Genomic DNA, 19,508 nt, shown 5'->3' on the forward strand with positions numbered 1-19,508 from the left:
TTATCATGTAGAATAACTTCCCTTTCTCAATTATAGTTTTTGGCGGGTTCATCAGGGTAAATAAAAACGCAAGCTGAAGGACACATTTTTCCTCACACATCAGAACTTCACAGATTAATACGATCAGAACGAGCTGTTACGTAGGTTTTTAAAAAAATGGTGCGGGGTAACCTTTCTATGTGAACAGTGAACCAGTGCAGCCACTCACCAGAAAAAAATGCTGGTTTGGTAAGTCAGCAAAAATAATTAAAAATTGCTCTAAAATTTTCGCAAAAACTGTGATACAGTTTTCAAATGTAAAATGTGAGCTTCCTATGGACTTATTGAGATTGCAATTTACACAATAACACAATAATATACTTTTGTGTTCTATGATGATAAGAATGTGTCAATTTTTCCAAAAAAAAAAAAAAAAAAAAAAGATTTCATAACACTTTATAACATTCATTTTCAAAAACATAGTGTGAGACAGGCAAGTCGAAGTACATTTGGGGTTAAAAATCGAATATACACCAATGAAGTGGGGAGGGAATGAACAGCTCAATATCAAGTGTAAAATGTGAGGGAGGTGATGCTTGTATGGACCAAAAAAAAATCATTCTAAAACCATTGAGAAATTTGCTGTGGACACAAAATTTACCACTTTTTGAGAATCACTGAATCACCCACCTGCATATTTTGAATTTCATGAGCAATGTTGGATAATTTCAGTCCCCTAGGGCAATTTGGGGTATGAGGGAAAAAATGAAAAAAAGGAAAGAAACGGATGAAATTGTAATATATAAAAAAAAAAAAACTGTTGAATGTGAGAAATTTTGAAATTTTGATCAAAAATGTAAAAAAGTCAAGAAAGGCTATAGGTTGACAAGTACGGCGAATTTGCCCCCGAGAGCTTCAGGGTTGATATTTGCATGGAAGGTGGGTACCCTTGAGTACCTTCCGCCACGAAAGTTTCAGACCCCCAGACCCCCCAGACCTCCCCCCGTTTTTGAGAAACCCTCTTTTCTGAAAATACAAATAGAAAAATTTCTCAGCACCATGAGAACCGATTTTTTTAATTTTTTGGGACGTTGTAAACATCTATAAGAGGTATTCCCACAAAATTTTTCACCCCCCTCGCCCCATATTTCTTCCTTAAAATGGCGTTTTTTAGTTTTGTTTGCCAGTTTTAGCGATGACCATGATTTGGCACAAAAATGCGAATAGCAGTTTCAAGTGATGTGTTTTTGACCCCTAAAAAACATATATTTTTTTTTCAAAACAAAAATTGTGGTGGGTCGTGGTCAAAAATTGAAAAAACTTACAGAGGGGGTGAAAAATGGATTCTGGTGTAAATTATTGTTTTTGGTAAACGAGGTGTCGTTTCCATATAAATCGAACCCTCCGAACACGAATATGAGCTCCAATTTTATGCTACCCTCAACCACACCCCTCCAGTGACTCTGCCCCCCAAACTTTAACTATTATATTAAAAGTTGAGCTATGAGCTATAATAATAATATTAGTGTCGTTCTCATATGAATCAAACACCCCAACACGATACGAATACCACCCACATTACTTGGAAAGAGGGAGAGAGAGGTACACTCGCCTAACTGAAGAGCTAATTGTGGCATTCTGCTAATTGAAAAATTGACGTCATATTCCAGTTCAGCCGGTTCGATTCACACACGCACACCACCCCCCCCCCCACTCCCACACGCAGGAAATGAGGGGCAAGGCCACAGTAAAATAGCAAGGTAATCAAGGGCTCATATTGAACAACAAAGACGAAACAAAAGCTTATTTTCGAGAAAATAACTCCATATGAAACGTTAACAACAAATGTTTGATTGAATTTGAATAATCACTTACTTGGAAACTGAGAATCTCCTCGAAACGATGATCTACGAAGATGTACGACGTGAAATAATAAAATTCAGCTCGAATTGGAGGGTAAAGTTGACACGAATATTGAATGAAATTTCATCTCTGCCATTGAAAAACAGACAAATGCTAGCTAGTACACCAAACGCAGAGCACAAAAGTAAACTGAAGGCTAGGTAGTGGCTACTGGCTACTGCTACTACAGATAGAACAGAATAATAGGTACTGGTAAGATGCTGGTGAACGGGTACTGAAGTGTGCGGACCCAGGGAGAAGGATAATAGAAACCGGTTTAAGGTAGCTAGATGAAGAAGCTGGCAGACGTGTTTCGAGAGTATTTAAACGCCAAATTATACAAAGAAATGCGAAGCTCACAACCCTTCTGGCTCCATTCAAAACAATAGCCATTTTTCCACGAATTTCGACATTTTATGTAGGTACCAGTATTAGCATTAGCCTCAACAATCTCCACCCTTCGAAAAAGTTCACGATCTTTCCTCTTTAATTTTTCAATCACTCGCAACAAAAAAAAACGTACGTTGCCCAAAAACAAATCATTCCGAAACATTTACCTACTTGGAACGAATTTTAATTTTTTAGAAAATCAAAAAAATATTCATTTTAAGTGAAATTCAAATCTTGAGAGGTAAAATAAAAGGTAGGATTTTTTTCACAATTTTCGACCTTTGTTTTTGAAAATTCAATTAAAGAGTGAACGGGTGATGAAAAAATCCGATATAGACATCCCAACAAACATTTTTTTTTTTTTTGAAAAAGACAGTAGTAATAAATCGAAAAATGAATTATAAAATAAAATTTTAAGAGTTAAATTTCAGGCTACTTTTTGATTGTTTGCATATGTTGGAAAACCCCCATTGAAAATTAATCAAGTTTGTGATCGAAGGCTAAAATTTGATTTATCCCTTTTTCAATCTACAGAATCTTACTGCGATGGTATTGACTAGTTTCTGAACCTTCAGCATGTTTTCAGGTTCTTTGGGCTTGAATTGAGTCAAAAGGAGAAGAGGGTGATAAGAATACTAAGTAAATTCAATTTTCAGCCCTTCTTAGGGGATTTTTTGAAAAATGAAAAATTAAAAAAATCTTAGGAGACCTCACAATGGGCTAAACATCACCACCAATCGATTTGGAAAAGTTGAAAATGCAACTGGACAAGAGTCAAATTTCAGCTTATTATGTAAGTACTTCAAAACGATCGAATTTTATTCCTGTTTGTTGTTTGTCCCCCACGTCTCGAAAAACAAGTTTCTAGATTTCTAAAATTTACCAATTGTCAAAAAATTGAAAAATAAAATTCAGGTTCTGAAATTTGGTCTGCCTAATGAGGAATTTTTTGGCGCCCAATTCTAAAATTCTCCAAGTTTTAAAACAAGGAAATTAATATTTTCAACAGAAAAATTTCTGCTACTACGCTTTTTTTTTGGGGGGGGGGGGGGGGTGTTTGTAATTACTTGATTATTGCACCCGTCGTATGAGATTTAAATCGAGTTGGTAAGGTCAAGTTTTTTAATTAGGTCTAAGAATTTTTTAATTTCGGAAGGGTCGTCTGGTATGAATAAGGATCTTTCATCTATTTGTAGGGATAATCTGTGCTGATGTAAGGAGGGACAGTGAAATAGTATGTAAGTGTTGGACAGATATAAGTTCTGACAGGCAGAACTGACATGTAGGTTTTGAGGCCTTTTCATAGAGGTGATTGTGTGTGATTTTTGTGTGACCAATTCTCAGTCTATTTATAATAATTTCTTCATGTGAAATGGAAATAATCACATTTATTTAAATTTTTTATTGATTTTTTAATTCATATTTGAAATTTGATTTTGAAAAATACTCGTAGGTAGGTAATACCTATGTAATTAAATTTTTATATTGAAATGAGAGATGAAACACATCTACATCATATCCCCTTCAAATTCCAATTTCAAAAACATTTTCAAAATTCTTGCATGTTTGCTCTTCTTTACGTAAACTTTTTGGCACTTTTTATCCAAAATAGGATTTTTTCAAATTTAAAAACACTGAAGTTTTGTCAATTTCCAAACATTTGCAAAAACATTACTTACTTTGTAAAGATCTAACTTATATTAAATGAGGGAAGACGATAAGATCCATATTAAACACCTATAGAAAATATTTTAAATAGGGAGCCAAAGTAAAGACCTTAGAATCTGATGGAGAAAGAATGCCTGGATAGAGTCAATCGGGGTTTCATTTAAGATAAGATAGGCTTACATAAATCCGTCTATGATCGCTCCAAGGAACTATCATAGGGGTGTATTAGCACCTAATTAGGGGTCAGAACTCTAATAATTCACCTATCTACATTTATTCATTTAGCGCCTAAATAAACAAATTAGAAGAATAACAACACCTAGTTAGATACTCCGTGTATTCGATATAATTGTAATACACACCTTATAACTACGCCACAAATAATAGATATAATTAATTATTTGTATCTTAGAAATAACAGGTAAATAAATTCATATTAGCATATTAATTATGGAAGAAGATGATTACTTACGACCATTGGTGTTATATGTTGCGATGCGCGAATATAACGATTATTGTATAGCCCGTGGGTAGTATTAGCAATTAATCGATATGAAATTCTTATTAACAACAAAAGCAGGCTTTAGCAAATTATCGAAGCTGGGTTTAACGCGAGATGATCAGGCTCGACATGTGAGATGAATATAAGATTCAGGCTCACCCACGACGACGCGGACTGTTCTATGCACCTTAGCAAGAGTAGATGATAGAACTATAAGTTCGAAGACGAGATTACAAGTCGACGACGAAATTATAAGTGATGAGAGCATCTCGATCTCGATGGCTCGATGCTACATCTTGCCATCTCCTAATTAATCGTATCTCTCCCATCCCAAGTAGGGGAATCTCATATAGGAGTAACTCTACACATAGACAGATAGGGGAATAGGAAATATGGCAACACGTAATGTCGCAAGGCATGATGTCCCCTCACAACTTTTTTTCATTAAACCAAATTAGGTATTTTTAATTCCTTGATCAACTGCTCACGAATAAAGAGTGAAACCCCAAGGACCTACTTTTATTGGTTCAAGTTGAAAAGGAGCAATCCTCGCAGTAATTCTGATCATAATTCGGAATACTCTTTCCTGATTTTTTCGGCCTAGGTACACATTTTCAGATTAATTTCAATGAGATTAACGCGTAATATGTATGTAAATTATAATTTATTGCAGATTAGAAAAACATCGAGAATTTGAATTTTTTTCTCATAATCTTATAAAATAAAAGAACTAAAAATGGAATAGGTGAGTAAATAATTACAACAAAACAAGAACACAAATTATTTTTAAAAAGGGTTTCCATTTGAACGCATTTATTGTGAGCATTTATGAAGTTATAATAAACAAGATACAGTGGAAAACATTCTCCAAACGCTACAAAATTAAAAAAATATTTAAAAATTTAAATTAACTGACTCGGCAAAGAGCAACACTGACAATGTCATTGATCTTGGAAAAAAGCTTTGCAACAAATGTCTATCTCAAGCAGAAGTGACTTCAAAATTGATAAATAGGTATCTAACCAAATTAGGTATGCATCATAAATGAATCTTCTTGAATTTGGCAACTTCCTCCTGGCTACCCAAACACCATACTAAAAGTGGAGTGTAAGTAAACTTGCACCTCAGTGAGCTACAATAGGAAGCATATCGTTTCAATCCATCAATTATACGCGCTTTTATCTCAAGTAGGAGGTTTTCTGCCGAAACGAAGGTGTCGATGAACTCGATTACCTGCTCACAACGTACAGAAAGAGGAAACTGCGACAATCTTCTTTGTACATCAAGTGAAGACGCGAGTTGATTTTTGAAGTCCGCAGCTAGATCGATATTGGCAAAAGCATCTTCGATGAATTTATTAAATTCTTTTGTTTCAAGTATATTGGCCTCATTAAAACAGTTATCTCTACCAAGAAAAGCTAACCGTAGCATTTGTTGTTTGAAACTTCGAGCAGCTTGTATGTCAGGCCATAAGAAACCAGAAAAATCATTGAATTTGTCGAAGTACGAACTAGATAATAAGACTTTACAAAACGCATGGACCCATTCGTTATTGACCATGATGTTTTCCTTGAATTGCGCAATCTCATAATTGCTTTCAAAACATAGTTTCATTACGTTTTCCAAATCTGTGCATCGCAAACCTTCAATCAAATTCTCCCAGTGATCAAACCAAAATTTTCTTCTCTCCGCAGAAGTGGCATCCGAAAAAAAAGTCGATAAGAATTTAAATTCTTTCGGATCAGATGGAACTGATGAAAGAAGATCAAAACGAACAATCCAGTAATCAAGTAACATCTTATTAGACGTAATTTCTACAACTGCCGAACGTTTAAAATTTTCCGGAGCGCTAATCCATATTTCACAACACAAATCAAGCCAAATTCTGTGTTGAAGATCTTCATCTTCACCCACTTCAGAGGTCATGCCAGGCCATGGTAGCAGTTCACTCTCCAACATTTTCACAACCACTTTCGTAAACCCTTCCACATTTATGATTTTTTTAATGCACATCCATATTGGCAGAATCAATTCTTTATCGTACCAAACATTCTTAAATGAAGACCTTATCAGTTCATAACTTCTTACATTAACAAATTCTTCGAGCTGTTGATCGACCAACTTTGGTAAAATGAACCGAGTGAAAGATAGGTTGTCCCGTGCAAAAATAACAAAAGCTCTTCGTATTCGATTTTCTGATGGCAAACGATTCCAAAAATACTCTATCGATGGTATATTGTGAAGCATGAATGCATCCAACATTACTTTATCGATACTGTTGTTAATTTCAGTACATGGTATCTTATCTAATTCATTTCGGAGACAACAAATCCAGTAATACAATTGCGGACTTTCGGAAAAATTAATACCATTCCAGTCCATGTTTTTCGATACTAATGGCCAAAGTCGTCTGATATCGTCTTCGAAAAAATATGTACAAGCAATCATAAACTTTTGATTATCATCAAATCGAGCACAATGCATCATGCGTCTGGCTGTCCTCACATAATCCATAGTGCCGGTATAATCGCATACGAAATTATCGAAGTAATCCAAAACAAAGTTCTGGTGGTCGTAATAAAAATAGAAGATTTTATTATGGTGCTCTTCTAGCCAATTTTCCATTGAAGGTCCAAATCTTCTGACGTATTTATCGATCGCAGTACAAATCACGGTTGGTAAGTCAGGCAGAATTTTTTTCAATAAGATACGTTCAAGAGATGGACAAAACTCTTTCAATTTGCGATTATTACGATACTCATTCGCTCTACAGCGCCATATTTCCAGGCTAATGGCAATAGCTGATAGTTCTCTCAAGGATACAGGAACTGGTTGAAAAATATCATATACGTCAAAAATTATTTCACCCATTTCCATTTCTCGATTCGACTCCATTTCAACCCAAACCTAGAAACGAAATGATCGAATTAATGCTGAGAAATGAACCGGAGAGAAAGACATGTATTGAAATTAGTCGATAGTGTTAGCATGCATGATTCATACGAATAACTGAAAATGGCAATTCGCATTTTATGATTAATGCAGAAAGTCCTACATCGAGGGCTGCAATGAGTACCTATTCAAAAATTTATTTAAAACTGAGACGCCAACCAATGCTTCAGGAGATCCCTCTCAACAGCAACAGACCTTTTGGAGGGATGACCAATGGCGTAAATCACAGCCTTCTAACCCCTTTTCAAAGGCAGCCAGGGGGTGTCAAAGTATTCAGTGAACTTGAAATATCATCAATTTCAGCAGTGAATTACTCGATAACCGCGATACCTACCAAAATGGAACTTTTTCCCATAATTAGGGGTTTTGAAAGGCTTTTTGGTGATATAAAAATCAGTGTTGCCACTTTTTTTCGTACGAAAAATTAGCTCGAAAAGTTTCAAAATGTAATTTTCATATCTATCCGACTCTCAAAAATCTTAAAAAAATATATTATGGACCACTTTTCATGCTGAACAACATACTAAAAAATTGGGTTGGTACCTTGTCGCAAAGTCGATTTAATAAAATTTAAAATATGCGAAAAAATGCGATTTTTTGATTTGAAACATGAAAAAAAGTTTTGATTGGTAAAGTTGACCCATTTGACCCCTATTTTTACGTAACTGTTAAAAAAGTTGAAAACCTCCTGTCACTTGATGAAATGAACTCGTCACAAAAAAATTAAAATCCGAAAAGATTCAAAAAATAAACGAATATAGGTACTATTTTTTTGTTGTGAGTGTAATTTTTTTCAACTTACTCATGAAATACGCCAGAAAGAGGTCAAAAGAAGACAAGTGAATTTAAACTTTTTCTGATGTTTGAAATTGAAAATTGAATTTTGTTGAATGGAGTTTATTTCATCGAGTGAAAGGGGTTTTTCAACTTTTTCAACAGATACGTAAAAATAGGGGTCAAATGGGTCATCTTGTGAGAATATTCTTACTTTATGCCTGTTACCGTAATAAATAATTACTACTTCAAAGGGGAGAACTAAGAAATACTCCGAGGAGAATAACTTACCTGGCTAGCTCAGCAGGACGGCGTTATAAGAATAGACCACAAGTTGTGGATTAAATCGACACATTTGTATACACAAAAGGCATTTAATCCGATTAAACAGTGTCCCATTGGACGATTAACACAAAATAAGAACAGATTAACATAATTCAAACAAGATTATCACCATAATTAACATGATTCACAGATTACAACGATGGTTGGTCCATGAATATAACTATCAGCGCAATGAAGCGACCTATTTAACACGATAGTCCATCTCTCCGGCCGAAAGAAACAGAACTACGCCGATCCACACGCTCGTAGCTGCGTCTAGGGTGCAGCTCCGAGTAGGACAACGCAGTGTTACCATAGGGAGTAATACATAATAGTACACACAGGCAGGTTAGGCATATGAGGATATAACAATTTTTACCAATCAAAACTTTTTTCATGTTTTTAATTAAAAAATCGCATTTTTTTCGCAAACTTTCAATTTTTAAAAATCAAGTTTACGAAATATGCCATCCCAATTTTTTAATATAAATGTTGTTCAGCATGAAGAGTTGTCCATAATATATTTTTTTTCAGAATTTTTAAGAGTCGGAACAATATGAAAACTACATTTTGAAACCTTTCGAGCTAACTTTTCGTACGAAAAAAAGTGGCAACACTGATTTTCATGATATCACCTGAAAGCCTTTTAAAAACCCTACCTATGGGATAATGTTGCATTTTGGTAGGTATCGCGCATATCGAGTAATCCACTGCTGAAAAGGATGATATTTTAGGTTCACTGAAAACTTTGACACCCCCTGGCTGCGTTTAAAAATGGGCTAGAAGGCTGCGATGTGCGCCATTGGTCATCCCTTCGGAAGGTCTTTCCACAGGGAAAATTTCAAAAAAATCGCCGACACCTCTTACCACTTCTTGGTCCAATTGACGTGGAATGATCCAAGTTCAAGGTCAGAACTGCTGGAAACGAATTGGTTGGTGTAAATACAGAAACTAAAACAATTTTTGGTGGATCATGTTCACTTTTTTTTTTTTGAATTTTGGAGCATTGAGGTGTGATGACTAAATGAACGAGCTGAAAAGTTTGAACCAATAGGTAGGTAATTGAAAAATAATTGAGAAAAAATTGAAACTATCGGGAAGCTGTGGAGGGGATTTTAGTTCTTTAAACATAGGCTTCAACTCGAAGCTTGCAACTTCCAATTTTTGATAAGTTGATAATCACATTCATAGCAAAAAAATTAAAATTCGATTATTTTTTGAACTCGATAACTGCGATACGTACCAAAATAGAACTTTTTCCAATAGTTAGTGGTTTTTGAAAGGCTTTTTGGTGATATCATAAGAATTAGTAGTGTTGCCACTTTTTTTCGTACGAAAAATTAGCTTGAAAATTTTCAAAACGTACTTTTCATATCGTTCCGACTCTCAAAAATTCTGAAAAAAAATATATTACGGACAACTTTGTATGCTGATCAACGTATTAAAAAATTGGGAAGACATAATTTCGTAAAGTCGATTTTAAAAAATTGAAAGTTTGCGAAAAAATGTGATTTTTTGGTTTAAAACGTGAAAAACAGTTTTGATTGGTGAAGTTGATCCATTTGACCCCTATTTTTACGTATCCGTTGAAAGAGGTTGAAAAACCCCTCTTCACTCGATGAAATGAACTCATCACAAAAAAATCAAAATGGGAAAAAATTGAAAAAAAAAGAATTTTAATTTTTTCACCACCAACTTTTTCATGAAATATGTCGCAAAGAGGTCAAAATAAGACAGCTGAATAAATTTACCTAAACTTTTTTTGATGTTTAGAATAGAAAATTGAATTTTTTCGAATTTTTATTTTTTTGTGATGGTTTATTTTATCGAGTGAAAGGGGTTTTTCAACTTTTTCAACTAATACGTAAAAATAGAGGTCAAATGGGTCAACTTCACCAATCAGAACTTTTTTTCATATTTTAAATAAAAAAATCGCATTTTTTCGCAAACTTTCAATTTTTTTAAATCGACTTTACGAAATAATGCCATCTTAATTTTTTAATATCTTGTTCAGCAGAAAAAGTCGTCCATAATATTTTTTTCAGAATTTTTGAGAGTCGGAACGATATGAAAACTACGTATTGAAATTTTTCAAGCTAATTTTTTGTAAGAAAAAAAGGGACAACACTGATTTTTATAAATCATCAAAAGGCCTTTCAAAATCCCCAACTATTGGAAAAAGTTCCATTTTGGTAGGTATCTCACTGAAAACTTTGGCACCCCCTAACAGCCTTTGAAAAAGGGCTAGAGGGCTGCGATTTGCCCTATTGGTCATCCCTTTGGAAGGTTTTTCCACAGGAAAAATTTCAAAAAAATAGCCGACCTCCTGTACCACTTCTTGATCGAATTGACGTGGAATGATCCAGCGTCATCGTTATCAGATGTATTTCGACGAAGAACCAAAGCTTATTTTCAAAAAAATAATTCCATAATGAAACGTTAAGAATAGGTAAATATTTGCTTGAATTTGAATAATCACTTACTTGGAAATAGAGAATCTCCTCGAAACGATTAGCTGAGTAGATTTACAACGCCAAAAAAGGAAGATTCAGCTCGAATTGAAGGGTAAAGTTGACACGAATATTAAAAGAAATTTCATCTCTGGCATTACATTGGAAAAGAAACAAATGCTAATGTACGTTGTACAAGGTAAGGTACCAAACGCCGGGTATGAAAGTATACAGAGACTTCAGACTTGAGAGATATGTACTGCGCATAGAACAAAATACTGGTAAGATCACTGGTTCTGAAGCGTGTTGACTGTTGACCCATGGTGAAGGATAATACATAGAAACCAGTTTAGCCAAACAATAGCCATTTTTCCACGAATTTCGTCATCTTATTATGTACCCGCATTGGACTCAACAATCTCCACTCTTCGAACAAATTCAAAATCTTTCCTCTTTAATTTTTCAAGCACCCGCAAAAAAACAACGTTCGTTGTCTAAAAACATATATTCAGATACATTTACCTACTTGGAACAAATTTTAAAAATTGATAAAATCAAAAAATATTCATACATATCTGTAAAGTGAACTTATTTCAGTGGAAGTCAAACTTAAATGGTAAAATAAAAGGTAGGATTTTTTTTTGAATGCCAATATTCTAAACCGAAAACCTCCGTTTCATCTGGACCCTTTTCGTTTCTAATTTGGTTCGTCGTTCGTGATGTGAAAATATTTCTTTGATCACTTGCGTACGAAAAGGGTAAAATCCCAAGACCCTACTTTTTGGTTCAAGTTGAAAAGGAGTAATCCTTGGAGTGATTCTTATCATAATTTGGAATTTTAACTCATCAGGTCATCACTCTTTCCTGTTTTTTTTTCTGTGTAGGCAAACATTTTTAGATTAATTTCAGTGAGATTAACGCGTAACGGTGAATTTTAGTTTATTGCAGATTATAGGATACCTTATCGATGATTTGAATTTTTCACGCATAATACCTATTACATAAAATGAACGAACTAATAGATATTTACTTAATCAGGTAGGTATCACACAAACTATGAAAAAAAAGGTTTCCATTTAAATACATTTGTGAACACTTAGGTATAATAATCAAGGTAAAATGAAAAACAATCACTAAACGCTACAATTCGAAAAAAATAAAGAAAAAATTAAATAGTCGACCCATCAAAACAATATTTACAACACTGACAATGTCATTGGTGGTGGAGGAAAAACATTACAACAAATACCTACTCATCTCAAGCAGACGTGACTCTGAAGGATCATAAATAATTCTTTTCGAATTTAGTAACTTCCTCCTGGCTACCCAAACACCAGAATAAAAGTGTAGTGTGAGGAAATTCGGTCATCGACGTTTTACAAAAAGCCGCTTTTACTTTTAATGAATCAATTATACGCTCCTTTATCTCCAATAGAGTTTCTTCTGCCGAAACGAATGTGTCGATGAACATGAGCACATCATAAGGTACAGATAGAGCAAAGTGCAATAATTTTCTTTGTATTTCAGGTGCAGACAGGAGCTGATTTTTGAAGTCCGTAGATAGATCGACATTTGCAAAAGCATTTTCAATGAATTTATTAAATTGTTTTGTTTCACGCAAAGTTACATCAGTAAAAACGTTATCTCTCTCGAGAAAAGCTAACCGTAGCATTTGTTGTTTGAAACTTCGAGCAGCTTGTATGTCAAACCATAAGAAATTGGCAAAATTATTCAATTCGTCGTAACACGACTTAAACAATAACCTTCTACAAAACCAATGGACCTTACGACTATTGGCCATGGCGTTCTCTTTGAATTGCGCAATCTCATTTTCGTTTTCAAAACACAGTTTCATTATTTTTGCCAAATCTTTGTATCGCACGCGTTTGACCAATTCTTCCCAGCAATCAAACCAAAATCTACTTCTCTCCGCAGAAGTGGCATCCGATAGAAACGTCGAAAAGAATTCGAATTCTTTCGGAATAGATGGAACACAACAAACACGATCGCGCAAGGCACTAAACAACCTCTTATTAGATGCAATCTCTACAACCACCGAACGTTTCAAATTTTCCGGAGCACTGATCCATATTTCACAACACAAATCAAACCAAATTCTGGGTTTAAGAGCTTCATGTAAAGGGATCTTGACAAGGTATGTCATCAGCTCATTCAGCAACATTTTCACGACCAGTTTCGTAAACCCCTCTACGTTTATGGCTTTTCTAATGTACATCCAAGCTAGAAGAATCAATTCTTTATCGTACCATACATTCTTAGATAGAGTACTTATCAGTTTATAACTTCTTCTATTAACAAATTCTTCGAGTTGTTGATGGTCCAAATTTGGTAAAATGAACCGAGCAAAAGATAGTTTATCACGGGTATAAATACCGCGAGCTCTTCTCATTCGATTTTGCGGTGGTATACGATTCCAAAAATATTGCAACGATGGCCTATTTTGAGGCATGTTTACATTGAACGTCAATTCGTCGACAGAAATGTTCACTTCGTTAGATGGAATCTTATCTAATTCATTTCGGAGACAACAAATCCAGTAATACAATTGTGGACTTTTGGAAAAATCGATATTATGCAAGTCCATGCTTCTCGATACTAATGGCCAAAGTCGTCTGATATCGTCTTCGAAAAAATATGTACAAGCAATCATAAACTTTCGATTCTCATCAAATGGATGACAATGCATCATGCGTTCGGCTGTCCTCACGTAATCAACAGCACCGGTGTAATCGCATACAAATTCGTCGAAGTGTTCCAAAACTGAGTTCTGGTGGTAGTAATAAAAATAGAATATTCTTTTATGATGCTCTTTCAGCCAATTTTCCATCGAAGGCCCAAATCTTCTGACGTATTTATTGATCGCAGTATAAATCACAGGATGGCAAATACGGCAGCATTTGTTTCAATAAGATGGGTTCACCAGATGGACAAAACTCTTTCAATTTGCCTTTATTACGATACTCATTCGCTTTACAGCGCCATATTTCCAGGCTAACGGCGATCGCTGCAAGTTCTTTCAGAGGTATTGGAGTTGGATGAAAGATATCAAATACGGCAGGCGTAATTCCACTCATTTCCAGTTCTTGATTCGACTCCAATTCAATCCAAACCTAGAATCGAAATGATCCAATTATTGGTGGGAGCGACATTATAGCCTATTGAAATGCGTAGATAATTGGCATGCATGATATAAATGTACATTTCACGAATAAATGAAAGTGACAATTCGAATTTTATGTTCAATGTAGAAAGTCCTTGAATAAAAATAAAAATAAAAAATCACGTTTACAAGAAACACTGGATATATTGTTATAATTGTGACGGCCGTTTCGGTACAACGTACCATCATCAGACAAAGATGTGTTTTAATCTTTGTCTGATGATGGTACGTTGTACCGAAACGGCCGTCACAATTATAACAATATATCCAGTGTTTCTTGTAAACGTGATTTTTTATTTTTATTTTTATTCAATTATGTCAAGCACTGAAAGTGAAAAACTCCTCTCCTTAGTAGAAAGTCCTATTTCAAGGGCAGCAATGAGTACGAACTTGAAGCTACAATATTGGATGGCGCTATTTTGGGAACCCCTGACTTTCCTCAAGGAACACCCACAGAACTGAAACTCATGGGTAGGGATAGGGACTTATATCATCTTGAAATACACCTTATACAGCAATTATTTCAGCTGAAATAAAAACCCTCGATTTTCTCCAACTTGTGGGAGGGGGGAGGAGAGGGAAGGAAGAGGTGAAGATAAGTATTCACACAAATTGGAAATATACCTAACCATAGCTGTCGAAAAACAATAGCAACATTTTCTTTAAAGATAAATGCACCTTGGCAACCAGGCGAGCTTCATATCATACTGGTTGGCTACAAAATCATAGCAAACATAAGTACCTCTGGTCATTCGACGTCCATTGGACAAAAAGTGGTAGGGGGTTCGGCGATTTTTTTGAAATTTTTCCTGTGGAAAAACCTTCCGAAGGGATGACCAATGGCGCAAATCGCAGCCACCTAGCTCATTTTTAAAGGCAGCCAGGGGGTGTCCAAGTTTTCAGTGAACCTAAAATATCATCCATTTCAGCAGTGGATTAATCAATAACCGCGATTCCTACCACAATGGAACTTTTCCTCATAGTTAGGGGTATTGAAAGGCTTTATGGTGATATCATAAAAATCAGTGTTGCCATTTTTTTTGTACAAAAAATTTTCTCAAAAAGTTTCGAAACGTAGTTTTCATATCGTTCCGACTATCAAAGATTCTGAAAAAAATATATTATGCTCAACTTTTCATGCTGAACAACAAAAATTGGGGATGGTAACATATTGCAAAGTAGATTAAAAAAAATTCAAACTTTGCGAAAAAATGCGATTTTTTTATTTAAAACATGAAAAAAAGTTTTTATAGGTGAAGTTGACCCATTTGTGATTTGACCTCTATTTTTTACATATCCGCTGAAAAAGTTGAAAAAAACCTCTTCACTCCATGAAATGAACTTCTCACAAAAAATCAAAATTCGAAAAAATTCAATTTTAAATTTCAATCATCAAAAAAAGTTTAAATTTATTCAGTTGTCTTATTTTGACCTTTTTCTGACGTATTTCATGAAAAAGTTGATAAAAATTACACTCACAATAGAATAAAAAAAAATTTGTTAGTTTTTTGAATCTTTTCGAATTTTAATTTTTTTGTGATGAGTTCATTTCATCTAGTAAAGAGTTTTTTCAACTTCTTCAACAGATACTAGGTGTCAAATGGGTCAACTTCACCTGGATTTTTTTTTCAGAACTCGTTGAAGCATGATTTTTTCCCCTGAAAAAGGCGTTTTTTCGCTATTGTGAGCAAGGTAGGTGGGGTGAGGGGGGGATTTTTTGGCTCCGACATTTTTTTTAATGGTACCCAACAATGTTTCATCAAAATTTCAGAGATCCGAGGACAGGGGCATTTCACCCATTTTACCCAGGAATACCCTTCAAGCTATCTTGATATAAGCACAAATACTTCTAGTCCGGCATATGACAATAGGAGTAATTGCACCCCCCCGCCGATCCTCCGGGACAACATTTTTCTTAAAGGGGACATCCTAAGGAACATTTTAATGCAAAGTTGCCAAAAAAAAGTTGGCCTTACTTACAAAATGGCGGCCATTTTGATTGACAGGTCAGCCGAAATCGCAGATTTTGCGTTATAACATAGGACTTAAACAAACTTTTTCAAACTTTACAAAGGTAGATCGAAAGATCATGCAAAAATTTATCACCTGTCCAAATTTCAAGTGCTAAAGTGCGTTTTTCGATTTTTGGTGAATTTTTGAAAATCGAATTTAGGCCAAAAATGAGGGAAAAAAATCAAAATTTTACCAAATTGACCAAGAAAGCTGAAATTTGGGATATACCCTATTTTCGACATGCCAAATCGATTGGAAACGGTTTCAACCCGTTTTGAGCAGTTCTGAAGCCTCCAGCAGATTTTTGAAACTCTAAATTCCCACAAAATTCCATCAAATTGGAGTTGTAAAGCTAAAATTCATTCTAAAAACTAGTTTCAATTTAGCTACACCGTACTGCAGGTAAATTTCAAGTTGTTTTGGAGCCTCCAGCGACTTTTTGAAAATTCCTGAAGCCTCCAGCAGATTTTTGAAACTTTAAATTTTTACAAAATTTCATCAAATAGAGATGGAAAGCTGACATTTACTCTACACTCCAATTTTAACACCCTCTGAAAACGACTTCTGGTGGATTTCAAGTCATTTTAGAGCCTTCAACGACTTTTTTGAAAATTACTGGAGCCTCCAGTAGATTTTTGAAACTTGAAATTTCCCCAAAATGTTATCAAACCAAGATGGAGAGTCGAAATTCGTTCTGCACACTAATTTCAATACGCTACGAAGTTGACTGCTGGTGAATTTCAAGTCTTTTTGGAGCCTCCAGCAACTTTTTGAAAGGTTGTATGACGTTTTTTTGGAAAATTGAAATTTCCTAAAAGTTGCTGGAAGCTTCAAAACCATTTGAAACCACCATGTAGTCTGCGAAGTAAATTTCAGCTTGCCAACTCCATTTGATAAATTAATGTTGGGGAAATTTCAAGTTTCAAAAATCTACTGGAGGCTCCAGTAATTTTCAAAAAAGTTGTTGAAGGCTCTAAAATGACTTGAAATCCACCAGAAGTCGTTTTCATAGGGTGTTAAAATTGGAGTGTAGAGTAAATGTCAGCTTTCCATCTCTATTTGATGAAATTTTGTGAAAATTTAAATTTCAAAAATCTGCTGGAGGCTTCAGGAATTTTTTAAAAAGTCGCTGGAGGCTCCAAAACAACTTGAAATTCACCTGCAGTACTTCGTAGCGTATTGAAACTAGTTTTTAGAATGAATTTTAGCTTTACAACTCCAATTTGATGGAATTTTGTGGGAATTTTGAGTTTCAAAAATCTGCTGGAGGCTCCAAAACTGCTCAAAACGGGTTGAAACCGTTTCCAATCGATTTGGCATGTCGAAAATAGGGTATATCCCAAATTTCAGCTTTCTTGGTCAATTTGGTAAAATTTTGATTTTTTCCCTCATTTTTGGCCTAAATTCGATTTTTAAAAATTCACCAAAAATCGAAAAACGCACTTTAGCACTTGAAATTTGGACAGGTGATAAATTTTTGCATGATCTTTCGATCTACCTTTGTAAAGTTTGAAAAAGTTTGAGCAGGTCCTATGTTAAAACGCAAAATCTGCGATTTCGGCTGACCTGTCAATCAAAATGGCCGCCATTTTGATAGTAAGGCCAACTTTTTTTTTGGCAACTTTGCATTAAAATGTTCCTTAGGATGCCCCCTTTAAGAAAAATGTTGTCTCGGAGGATTGGCGGGGGGGTGCAATTACTCCTATTGTCATATGCCGGACTATTCTGCACGTGTAGTTTTACGATCACGCGGTATAAATGAATTTTCAATTACACAATTCTGAGGTAAAATTTCACGCTGAACAACTTGGTTCTCTTCAATTTCCGCCATTTGTCCATATTTTTGGAGAAAAACGTAAAAAACGTGGTTTTTTGAGAGTTTTTTGAGCTTTTGAGCTTGACCCACCACTCCAAACGGCCGGGTGATGACTTCTATATAGAAAGTAGACCTAAAGATACATATTTGACGAAAAAATCGTTCTGGTATGTTTTTTCGTTCCGGAGTAATGTCGATTTAAAGTTTTCTTTTGTCCGCCTTTCTCCCCCCAATGCGATGAAAAATGCTGAAAAAATTCAGGGAGGTACCCCCATGTACCCTCTAACTATATTCGTTTGCAGAATCAACTTATCTGAATTACGCGCTGATACAGAATTTTCCCCCTGAAAAACGCGTTTTTTGGCCCCCCTAGCTGAGGGGGGTGGGGTGGGGAGCGGGCCATGGGCCCAAAATTATTTTTTGGGGGTACTAAACATACCCTGTGAGTTTCATCAAAATCCGAGGTTAAGGGCATTTTGCCTATCTTATCCGGGGGTACCCTTTTAGGCTCAAAATTTTTCAAAAATGCTCAAACAACAATTTGATGGAAATAATTTGATTGTCTCCTGAAATTTTAACCTTTCAAAAATTCTAAAAATCATATCTCAATTTTAGGATCAAAATTCTTCAAAAAAAAAGGCTAAAAAAATATTTTCGTGAAAATATTTGAATTTCTCGCAGTTTTCACTTCTTTGATAGATCGCATCATCATCTGTTGAATAAACCTACAACAATTCATTCCTACTCAAAATTCGTAGGGGGGGTTGCGTCTTTAAAATTCAACTGCTTCCTATTGTGCAAACCAAAACTTCAGTTTTCTTTCTCTTCATCAGCTCGAATTATTTCTACCTAATTTATATTATATTCTGAACCGAAAACCATCATTTCATCTGGACATTTTTTATTTCAATTTTGTCGCGATGTGAAAGTGTTTCCTTGATTAACTGTCGAATAGAGTGAAATCCTTTGATTTTTATGATCAATGCAGAAAGTTCTACTTCAAGGGCTGCAATGAGAATTCGAAAATTTATTCAAATCTGAGACGCCAACCAACATTCCAGCGTCATCAAATGTATTACAACTAAATTCAACGTCGAAAATTTGGGAACCCCTCACTTTCTATACGAAAAACCAACAGGGCTATAATGTATGTCTAGAAATTTATATCACCTCGAAATACACTTTGTACTGCAATTACTCAAATTACAGCTAAAATAGAAATTTTCCGTTCTCTCCTACTTATGGGTGGTGTAGGTAAGTAGGTATTTTCACGAATTGGAAAAATAATCATAGCTGTCGAAACCGGGAAATTAAAAATTTATCTACCAAGGCTTGAATTTTTTATAGAACGAAGGTGACCATTTTTATGGTTCACCATCTTGAACTCCCTCGACCCCCCCATCTTTGATAGAAAGTAATCTCTCATAACCCATTCTCAGATGTTAGAATCTTCGTTCGGTGAGAAGGTTTTTACTTTTCCATCATTTCTTTGGTACTGTATTAAAAATTATCATGAATGAAACTACCACATGATGAATTATAATTTATTATCTAAAG

At 35.0% G+C, this 19,508-nt stretch overlaps 1 protein-coding gene across 1 annotated transcript; it reads right to left on the reverse strand.

Annotated features, from left to right (window-relative positions):
- Positions 1-4,269: 4,269 nt before the first annotated feature.
- On the reverse strand, positions 4,270-11,192 carry LOC135848568 (uncharacterized). The gene is made up of 2 exons (XM_065368501.1): positions 10,975-11,192; positions 4,270-7,348 (listed from the first exon to the last, which is right to left on the reverse strand). The coding sequence occupies exon 2, from the start codon at positions 7,334-7,336 to the stop codon at positions 5,480-5,482; it is 1,857 nt and encodes a 618-aa protein (XP_065224573.1). The 5' UTR covers positions 7,337-7,348; positions 10,975-11,192; the 3' UTR covers positions 4,270-5,479.
- Positions 11,193-19,508: the final 8,316 nt, after the last annotated feature.

This window comes from Planococcus citri, chromosome 5, assembly GCF_950023065.1.
Source record: "Planococcus citri chromosome 5, ihPlaCitr1.1, whole genome shotgun sequence".
NCBI lineage: Eukaryota > Metazoa > Arthropoda > Insecta > Hemiptera > Pseudococcidae > Planococcus > Planococcus citri.

Bases quoted from the DNA above. Each gene is read 5' to 3' on its own strand.
- LOC135848568 (XM_065368501.1), bottom strand. From the start codon at position 7,336: ATGGAGTCGAATCGAGAAATGGAAATGGGTGAAATAATTTTTGACGTA.